This window comes from Nelusetta ayraudi, unplaced genomic scaffold, assembly GCF_046127955.1.
Source record: "Nelusetta ayraudi isolate G7.1 ecotype Tasmania unplaced genomic scaffold, CSIRO-AGI_Nayr_v1 ptg000079l, whole genome shotgun sequence".
Taxonomy (NCBI): domain Eukaryota; kingdom Metazoa; phylum Chordata; class Actinopteri; order Tetraodontiformes; family Monacanthidae; genus Nelusetta; species Nelusetta ayraudi.
Window position 1 is genome coordinate 2522327 of NW_027466129.1, and position 10174 is coordinate 2532500.

The window sequence follows — 10174 nt, forward strand, 5'->3', positions numbered from 1 at the left end:
TCGCTGCCCCGCTGTTTCTCGGCGCCACTTCCTGTCTGAACTCGGCGCCACTCCCTCCCTGAACTCGGCGCCACTTCCTGTGATGGTGACATGACCGAAGCGAAGTTCAACTTCTGGCTCAGCCGGGTTCAATCGGGTTCAGATCCACATTTGGCCTGAATTTCATTTTAGAAAAATCGTGTGCAGCCGTTTGCAAAAGCGTGAAAATCACACAATGACTAAATACTTCAGAGGTTATGGTCTAAAATACTAGCGTATAAACTCTTAATCGTGTGCTAAAGTCCATATATTACATTATGGCTACATTTATTCTATGATAATATATATTATAGAGACTATGAAGTCCACTGTATTGTGCTCTACGTAGACTGTACATTCTGCAAAAGGCCACACTGAAACTCTTGAGGACGACTTTGGGCTTGGTGATTGTGGACCGACTCGCACTCCTGGAACGTCGGAAGTGGAAACAGGCACTGGAACGTTGATTGTGCTTCAGACGGGGATGGAAGGGGGCGGAGTGGAAGGTAAACCGTAGCCGGATTATTAGTGAAGTGGGAGGCTATCGGGCTTCAGGCTAAGGCCGGGCCAAAGCCGGGCCGACGCTAGGCTAAGGCCGCGTGACATGCAGGAGAGGAATAGCACGTTGTCGCTGAGCTGCGTGTCAAACAGGAAATGCACCAGAAAGTCATTTCATAGATTATGTTTTCTGTTTGAGTACAAACGACGATTATAAAAAGCGACGCGGCTGCTGGCCGAAGCTTCACGACGAGACGTCAGGAAGCGGTTTGAGTACAAACCCTCCTGAAGCGGCCCATCGTTCCAACCTGAACAAAGTCAACTCCTAACGCTGCTGCCACCAACCGTCACTTCAGTGATTCACTGTTTTTGGTTCGATCGACTCAAATCTGTAAACAGTTTAAAGTGTAAGAAGTACTGCAGGTTTTATACTCTGGAGGAAACTGGAGGAAATCCCCACTATGGCAGGGAGGGACACTCCATATATGGCTGGGAGGGACACTCCATATATGGCCGTGAGGAAAAAACTTAATATTTGGCCGGACGTACAACTGCAGCTGTGTCAGACAGATTTGGGAAAAGTGCAGTTAAAGGAGAGGCAAAGGTCAAAGGGGAGGGGTCTGGTGTGTGGGGGTGGGGTCAGGTGTGTGGTGAGAGGGGTAAAGTGTGTGTGTGGGGGAGGGGTCGTGTGTGTGGGGGTGGGGTCAGGTGTGTGTGGGGGAGGGGTCAGGTGTGTGGGGGTGGGGTCAGGTTTGTGGTGAGAAGGGTAAGGTGTGTGTGGGGGAGGGGTCAAGTGTGTGGGGGTGGGGTCAGGTGTGTGGGGGGAGGGGTCAGGTGTGTGGGGGTGGGGTCAGGTGTGTGGTGAGAAGGGTAAGGTGTGTGTGGGGGAGGGGTCAAGTGTGTGGGGGTGGGGTCAGGTGTGTGGGGGGAGGGGTCAGGTGTGTGGGGGTGGGGTCAGGTGTGTGGTGAGAAGGGTAAGGTGTGTGTGGGGGAGGGGTCAAGTGTGTGGGGGTGGGGTCAGGTGTGTGTGGGGGAGGGGTCAGGTGTGTGGGGGTGGGGTCAGGTGTGTGGTGAGAAGGGTAAGGTGTGTGTGGGGGAGGGGTCAAGTGTGTGGGGGTGGGGTCAGGTGTGTGGGGGGAGGGGTCAGGTGTGTGGGGGTGGGGTCAGGTGTGTGGTGAGAAGGGTAAGGTGTGTGTGGGGGAGGGGTCAAGTGTGTGGGGGTGGGGTCAGGTGTGTGTGGGGGAGGGGTCAGGTGTGTGGGGGTGGGGTCAGGTGTGTGGTGGGAGGGGTCAGGTGTTTGAGGGAGGGGTTCAGGTGTGTGTGTGGGGGGGAGGGGTCAGGTGTAAGTGGGGAGGGGTTCAGGTGTGGGTCTCTGTACAGATGGCTTTAAATAGGTAGCACCATGCACAGTCAGCCCTCGGTTAGCAGGTTGCTCTACAGTTTCCCTGAAACACAACATCACAAATCACTCATTGACAAATCATCATGAATTCCAAAAACAACCTCGAAATTCAACTCCTTGTCAAATCATAAAGCAAGTCAAAAAAAAATCTTTTTCCAAACTATTAGAAACTCTGAAAGTCACCACCACCACCACCACCATCACCACCACGTTATTATTACTTAGTATTGATAAAGTCTAAATGAATCAGTGTCAAGATATGAACTCAGGTCAACACAAATTATTTCGTAGTGATATTTGGAAAAAAAAAAAGCAAAACAAAAAAAGGTTTAAAAGAAAAGTTACTGTGAGAGAACAAACAAATGGCTAGCCTCTAGTTAGCTGTGTGCTAGCAGGAGGACAGCTAGCCTCTGGTTAGCTCTGTGCTAGCTGGAGGACAGCTATCCTCTGGTTAGCTCTGCGCTAGCAAGAGGACAGCTATCCTCTGGTTAGCTCTGCGCTAGCAAGAGCACGACTAGCCTCTTGTTAGCTCGGCGCTAGCAGGAGGACAGCTAGCCTGTGGAGAGCTAAGCTAGTGACCCGTGTTGTCTGATCAGCTCTATTGAGGCTCAGCAGCCGCTTAGCAGTGCGACAATTAGTTTCTGCTCATAGCGCGCTGCTATGGCCTGCTATGCTATGGCCTCCATAAAAAACACATTTGTGTGTATATGCGATTATTTCCATCAGCTTCTTCAACCACTGCATTTCATCACTGTACAATAAAACACTTGTTCATAATCAATTTTTGTCAATAATTTGTTAATAATCCCACTGTCCACATCGACGTTAAAAAATGTTTTCCTTACTTATTCTCACTCTTTAAACATTTTATTTTAGTTCTTTATTGTTTTTATTTATTTATTTGTTCTTCTCCTTGCACTGTATATGCTGATGTAATTATTATTAAAAAGGTGGATTTTGAACTTTCATGCTCGCAATTTGAAAAACTCTTTCTCCTCAAAGATTTTCCGTTGACATTGGCGCTAGTGAGCAAGCTAAGTGGCTAACGGAGGCTAAGCGGGTGGCCAAACCTAAAGAGCTGAGGAGACAAGGGAGAGAGCGGGTCTGGTGGGTCAGGGTCGCTGGGGACCAGAGGTTGTGAGGTCACAGTCACGGGAGGAGGTCGGAGGTCAAGTGGAGCCGTCCAGCAGCTGCCTGAGCGCCCTCTCGATGTTGATGCGGTGGCCCAGGCGGGTGACGCCCAGCTCCACGTAGTCGTCCTTGGTGAGGGCGGGCAGGTGCGAGCCCTCGATCTCGTGCTCCTGGAAGCGCTGGCGGTGCTCGGCCAGGCCGACGCTCTCCAGCCAGTCGCCCACGTCGTACTTGTTCCACAGGCCCAGCGGCCGCTGCCGCCACGGCCGCAGCGCCAGCAGCGGCCCGCTGAGCACGGGCGAGGGGCAGGGCGAGGCGTGGGGCGACGGCGAGGGCGAGCGGGATCTGGTCCGCGCACTGGCGCTCCGCATGACGAAGCGCACCTCCTTGGGCTCGGAGGGCAGGCTGAGGCTGGACGACTTGAGGATGGTCAACCCGCGGCTGGAGCCCAGGTCGGGCCGCTGCTGCTGCTGCTGCTGCTGCTGCTGCTGCTGCGGCGGCGGCTGCTGCGGCTCCGACGAGGGCGAGGGGGAGGGGGCGGGCGAGGGGGATGGGGAGGGGCTGCGGCGGGTGACGGGGTAGCGGCTGCCTGGCCGCACGCTGTAGGTGGCGCCGAAGCCCCGCTGGGAGATGGTGTGTAGCTCGCCCAGGCTGGAGAACAACCTGAAAGCGGGAGGGAGGCAGTTAGCGGCTCGCTGATTGACCCCCTACTGGTAAAGAGTGGGTACTGCAGGTGAGTCAAACGACGAGGTTATCATTATTATTATTATTATTATTATTATTGTTATTATTATTATTATTTTTAAAAAGAGCCAACGGGAGGAGAGAATTCCCGAAGCGTGAGTTAGTAGTTAGCAGTTAGCGGTTAGCTGTTAGCCGTTAGCGGGCGACGTTGAACCAATAATGAGGCTGTTTTTACCAGAGAGAAAAACCTACGATTTACTGTCTCCTCTGGCCACACATCTGCAACAACAACACAAACACATGTGGTTACACACACACGCACACTCACACACACACACACACACACACACACACACATACACACACACACACACACACTACACTGCGCCTAACGTGGTGTTAGAAACTTTGATTCTGAATTTTCAAGCCTTTTCAGAGAAGAAGCCGTTCTTCTTTCCGATGTAATGGGAAAAAATGCTGCTGCGTGACATTGTGAGCACCCTCTCTGTTTTAGACCTGTTCTCCCTTTCTCACGCTGGATATGTGCTTGTTATGTCTGACTCCGGTCGAGATGTTACCCCTCGTTCCTTTAACCTTGGCCTATCTCCAGAGCTGCCAACTCTCACGCCTTTGACTTGTTCCTCACGCCCTCCAGGCCACGCCTCCGATTCCTCACGCCGAAGGGCAGCGTTGGCCGTACGGTAGCGTTGAAAGCAGTGAACGTAGGTATACTGCCATCTGGTGGTGGAGCTGCTGTACAGTCACAGGACCGCCTCGCCCAGCAGCAGGGGACACTACGAACCACCGCTAAATCTCACTCTGTTTGCACTTGGTCACTTGTAACTGTTTTGGGGAATTGGATCACGAGAACGGACCTCGAAGCATCTGTTCGCACGTAGCATTAACATGCGTCTCGAGCGTGCCATTGGTGATCGCATTACACCCCCCCCTGCCGAACCTATGCAAATGCAACGTGCGTCATTTCCGTTTTTAACGACTGGGGGCAGTAAAGCGCAAAACCACGGCGAGTTTTACATGACAGCGAATAAGAATCAACTTCCTGTTTGCGGACTACATCAAGTCACTCGTTTTAATTCTACTGCAGCTCGTATGGATCCGAACGAGGAGCAACGACTGGTGGGACAGAGTGGCGACGACTTTATTTTCGGATCAACAGTGGCTGGCAAATTTTCGGAAGCAACGTCGCGCATTTAATCACATATGTGGGAAACTGCGACCGCTGCTCCACTGACAAAATACACGAATCCGGAATGAAATTTATTAGCATGCTAATAAACGAGTCTAACAAAAATGATTTGTTTTAGCTTCTTGTTTGTAACTTTATAATGACGACGCCGGGAGGTGGGGCGCCGACCAAGTACGTACACGGGAGAGGTGAGTGGAGTAGGCGGTCCTTAATGTGGACTGAGCTCGCATTCTGTTCGCACGTCCGCGAGGAATTCGTTTTTATGAGATATCGGATGACAAAACGGATTTGGACTGTTTGCACTTGGTTACTTAATGTGTGAAATGACCAAGTGCAAACAGGGCCTAAGATTCTTGTAAAAGTTGGCAGCTCTGTATCTTCAGGACACGATGTAAGATTACCGTCAACGTCTTGCTCAGTTTGAGCCTTCTGCTCTTCTCTTTGCACTCCGTTCCCCTCGGCAGTCCTACAGGCACCATCCGGGTGTGCGTGTAGGAGGCCGGAGCCACCCAAACAAACTCAACGCAGAACAGTCGGGACGTCGGGACGAATTCATGTTGACGTCACGTCGACGTCATCGATTGCATCGACTTGTCGTCGCAGCCCTGCCTGTGTGTAGCTACACAGGATACACTGAGTGGACTGCACAGTGAACACCCATGGCCATGGCCCCCTGTGTAGTGACTATAGTGACAGCAGGTGGCGATGCAGGACACCTACCTGGCTCCGCCCACCGGTGACCTGCGGCCAGGGTCCAGCGGACTAGGCTCCTCCCCCAGGGAGTGGCTGTCCTTGTTGAGCAGCTGCAGTCGATTGGCCAGGTCCAGGCCCGACCCGGCCCGCCCACTCAGCTCCAGCGCCGAGGCCGAGCGGCCGCTCAGGTCGGCCCCGGCCCCCTGACCTCCCAGGGCGGCGGGCCGGGCCCCGCCTTCCTCCTGATTGGCCCCTCCCCGCCGCTGCTCGTCGCCGCGCTCGTCCCCGCCCCCCCACAGCTTGGAGCGCCGCTGGAACAGGTAGCGCGGCTGGCGGGCGCCGCCCCACGTGGGGGAGGAGCAGAGCGGCGAGGTGGGCGAGGAGGCGGAGGAGGAGCAGGCGGCCGCCACGGGGAGCAGCTCGCTGTCTGACGACTGCTTGAGCAGCGGGTCCCGCAACGCCGAGCGGCCCCGGCCAATGGGGGAGCGGAGGCGGGGCTTGAGGGCGACGGGGGAGGTGGCAGGCGGGGAGGGAGGGGGGTGAGCAGCGGCGGCGGCGGCGGGCGGCGAGGAGGAGGAGGGGGAGGTGGGTGCGGTGGGAGAGGCCAGGGTGATGGAGGGCGGGAGGGAGGAGGGGGAGGGGCTCCCCTGAAGCCCCTCCCCCTCCTCCAAGTCCTCCTCCTCCTCCTGGGCGCTCTCGGCCCCGCCCCCCTCGCCGACCCGCCGCGGCATCAGGCCCAGCGAGGCGGTGGGAGGGGCGAAGGCCGGGGGCGGGGCAAAGGCCGGGGGCGGGGTCACCAGCCCGATCCTGCGCAGCTCCTCCCGGGTCTCCTCGTCACTGGACGACAGCAGGGCGGGCGGCAGCGTGACGGTGTAGGCTCCGCCCCCCTCCTCCTCCGAGCTGCCGACCGTCAGACTGCGGCGCCGGTCCACCAGCGTCGCCAGGGGGGCCGGCTTCCAGCGCTCGGGGGAGGGGCCGGCAGCGGGCGAGGTGGCGGCGGGCGAGGTGGCGCCGCCCTCCGTCTCGGGCCGCTCGGCCGGGCCGTCGGGGAAGAGGGGCGGGGTCACGCGGCGGCGCCGCAGCTCGGGGCTGGTCTGGGGCGTGGCGCGCTTGGAACGTGGCTCGGGGCTGCCCTGCGGGGTGGCGAAGGGAGTGCGCTTGTGGCGGCCCTCGGGGCTGGCGGCCGGCGTGGGAGCGGGCGTGACGGAGGCGGAGCCACCGTGCTGGCGGCGTGGTTCGGGGCTGGGCGTGCGGGCGGTCAGCGCCCGCTCCCGCGCCGCCAGGGCGAGGGCGAGCGGGGAGGAGGGATCTGAGGGGAGAGAGAGAGAGAAGAAGAAGAAGTATTAGTTCTCTGCTGCTGCTTCCTGTTACAACGTGGCGCGCTGTCCTAAAGGGGGCGGAGCCTGCCAGCACCCACCCAGGGGCTTCCCCGTCAGCGGGTGCAAGAAGGTGTGGGGCGTGGGCGAGGGCGACAGGACCGGCGCCGGCGGCGGCAGCTCGCCCAGGTCGTCCATGGAGTGGCTCTGGGTCAGGAGGGGCGGGGCCTGGTTCTCCGAGCCGGCGCCCTCTACTGACAGGAAGAGGGAGGAGCGGCGGCCCTGCACCCGGGCGCGCTCAGAGAGCACCTGCTGCTGGTACAGCTCCGCCCGGCTGGGGCTGCTGGGGATCTCCAGCTTGGTGGGGTCGTGATCTTTGACCCCCAGACCTGCAGTAGACAGACGACAGCAGAGGGAGCTGTTTATTAATGATTTATTTATTTCTCACACACCTGCGCAAACACGATGGCTGGATTTTGGATTTTCTTGTTGAGCGCAGTGAGCATCAGACTCGGAGACGTCAGCGGGCAAACAGTTTCCATTGTTCTGTCCTCACTTGTATCCTTTTTGAACCTTTTGTACTTTTTTGACATCAATGAACATACAAATAATGAGACCTTCATTTTTTTTTGTACTCAACATCTTGCTTCAAGTTCTCTCGACCTTTTCTGCAAAGGGACATATTGGAACCAGCTTAGCGTCGGAGGTGAAAGCCTCAATAGAAGGCATCGCACTCAGAGGTGCTCAGATTCTATATTGAAGTAAAAGTATGAATACTTGTGTAAAATAATAGTACTGATTAAACACCTTAATTAAACTCAAGTAAAAGTAAGAAAGTACAGGCTTTGAAAAGTACTTCAGTAAAAAAGTCAACGTGCTATATATATATATGTATTTATTTGCCATCAATGAAAAAAAAAACACCTTCATTGATAATTTTTCAAAAATGAAAAAAGTTACCACTGCACTGATGACGACCACAGTGATCCCGAAGGCAAAGTACTCTAAATAATCTCCCTCTAAAATATGATCAACTGTGATATTTAACTACACAACAGCAGAGTTCACACAGCTCCACTTTGAGCAACAACAATTGACTTTTAACAGAAGTTGCAACTTTTAAACACCAAAGTGTTTTTCCAATGTAAGAAGTAAAAAGTGCAGATATTTGTATAGTAAAAAGTTGCTACTACAGAAGCGCTCGAGTAAAGCACAGACACCTGAGAAATCTACTGCTTGAGTGCAGTGACAGTAAAGTGTTGGCTGCCTGGACGCCACTCACCCTGCTCCTCCACCGGCAGCTGCTTCAGCAGCGGAGACTTCCTCCTCTGGGGCTTGGAGGGCGGAGCCTGCTGCCCCACGTTAGCGTAGGGGTTCTCGATTGGCCGGCCTCGGCGGCGCGACAGCGGCGAGTGGCCCAGGACGGGGCTGGCGCTGTGGAGGGACAGGGTGGAGGTGTGGGCGGCGGCGGCGGCGGCGTGGAGTGGGTCGGGCTGCTGCAGCGCCGCCGCCGCTGGCGCCAGCGGAGGGGGCGTGTCCTGCAGGATGATCATGGAGCGGGCCTTCCGCTGGCGCTCGGCGTGGCTGCTTCTGGACGGAGCGTCGGACAGCTCCTGCAGCCGAGGCTCCGCCCCCGGCTTGAAGCTGGAGCGGCTCAGCGCCTCCGCCCTGGACGGTGGCGGCGGCGGCAGGAAGGACGGCGGCGGGCCCGAGTCCAGGAGGAAGATCGAGGTGGCTGAGGAGGTGGGAGAGGAGATGGGGGGAGGAGGGGGCGGAGCCGTCTGAGGGGGCGGCGGAATGAAGCTGTCTGTCAGGGAGGAGCTGCGGGGGAAGCGACTCTCGTTGATCAGAGCGGCGATGCGGTCGTCGTCGGGAGTGCCTGTCAGGAACGTAAGGCTCCAGTTGGTGGGGAAACCAGTGTGTGTGTGTGTGTGTGTGTGTGTCATCCTACCGAAACTCTTGGTCCTCGACATGCCTCGAGGTAACGCCATGGTGTTCTTCTCCGGAGCTGTAGGGGGCACCAGACCCTGCCGCTCAAACAGAGACTGCACACACACACACACACACACACACACACACACACAGACCAAAATGAGTCGACAGGCCGTGAGCTCGACCTTTGACCTGCTGGCCGGGTCCTCACGTTGATCTCGGCCTGTGTGATGCGGCGGCTGGTGGGTCTCTGCTTCACCGTGGCGGCCCTGAAGTCGTCGGAGGGGCGGGACCTCAGGACCACTTCCTGTTGGCCGCCCGCCAGCATCTCGTCCAGTTTCTCTGCGAGGGCGAATCACAGCGGGTCGTTCACGCGCAGAAAAACATCACGAAACCGCGGAAGCTTCCGGGCGGAGGAGCGCGACAATGCGGTGACATCCCCGCCGCATCGTCGCAGCTCCACCCCCGCTGTGACATCATCATCCCCACGCCACGACATCATCACAACACACATGTACGCACGCACACACACCGACCCCCAGTGTCATGCCGTCGTCGCCGCACAACAACACGACAAAAACACACACGACAACGAGCAGCAGAGCCATTAGAGTCATGTGACTCACCGATACGGCGCCTCCTGGCTGCAGACAGAGGAGAGGTCAACGACACGCTCGCCCACAGTGTGAGTCAACTCTGTGTGTGTGTGTGTGTGTGTGTGTGTGTGTGTACCTATCTCTTCCAGGTCAGCGGTCATGGACTTGGATCGAAGAGTCAGTGAGGTGCTGGGGGCCCGTTTGGGAGGGGGCGGGGCTGCAAGACAAGAGCCAATAAGAGGACAGGCGGTCCGTGAACACAAACAAACACACACACACACACACACACACATGCACACACACACACATGCACACACGTACACACACATGCACACACACACACACACACACACACACACACACACATACACACAAACACGCACACACGTACACACATACACGCACACACGCACACACAAACACACACACACACGTACACACGTACACGCACACGCACACACACACACACACTCGCACACAAACAAACACACACACATACATACACATACAAACAAACACACACATGCACGCGCACACATACACACAGACAGACACACGCACACACACACGCACACACACACACACGCACGCACACACACACAGAGGTCAGCTGACCTTTCTTCCTGATGAGGTTGGACTCGGACTTCCTGGAGACGGACACCACCTTCATCAGCAGGCGACTGCCCCCCTGGCGGAT

At 56.5% G+C, this 10174-nt stretch overlaps 1 protein-coding gene across 7 annotated transcripts in view; it reads right to left on the bottom strand.

The window, feature by feature from the left end:
- Window positions 1–1197: 1197 nt before the first annotated feature.
- The window catches only part of shank3b (SH3 and multiple ankyrin repeat domains 3b), a 22963-nt gene continuing 13986 nt past the window's right edge, over window positions 1198–10174 (bottom strand). For 3 of the 7 annotated variants that reach the window (XM_076044183.1, XM_076044180.1, XM_076044181.1), the window contains 9 exons: window positions 10093–10174; window positions 9614–9694; window positions 9093–9223; window positions 8901–8994; window positions 8232–8828; window positions 7051–7338; window positions 5661–6942; window positions 3986–4012; window positions 1198–3712 (listed from right to left, as the gene is read on the bottom strand). The exon at window positions 10093–10174 is cut by the window's right edge and continues 51 nt beyond it. In XM_076044183.1, coding sequence (XP_075900298.1) covers window positions 3088–3712; window positions 3986–4012; window positions 5661–6942; window positions 7051–7338; window positions 8232–8828; window positions 8901–8994; window positions 9093–9223; window positions 9614–9694; window positions 10093–10174 — 3207 coding nt within the window. In that variant the 3' untranslated portion in view covers window positions 1198–3087. Of the gene's footprint in view, window positions 3713–3968; window positions 4013–5660; window positions 6943–7050; window positions 7339–8231; window positions 8829–8900; window positions 8995–9092; window positions 9224–9613; window positions 9695–10092 lie in introns of all 7 variants that reach the window. The other 4 variants (XM_076044182.1, XM_076044186.1, XR_012928856.1 and 1 more) reach the window with 3 other exon arrangements.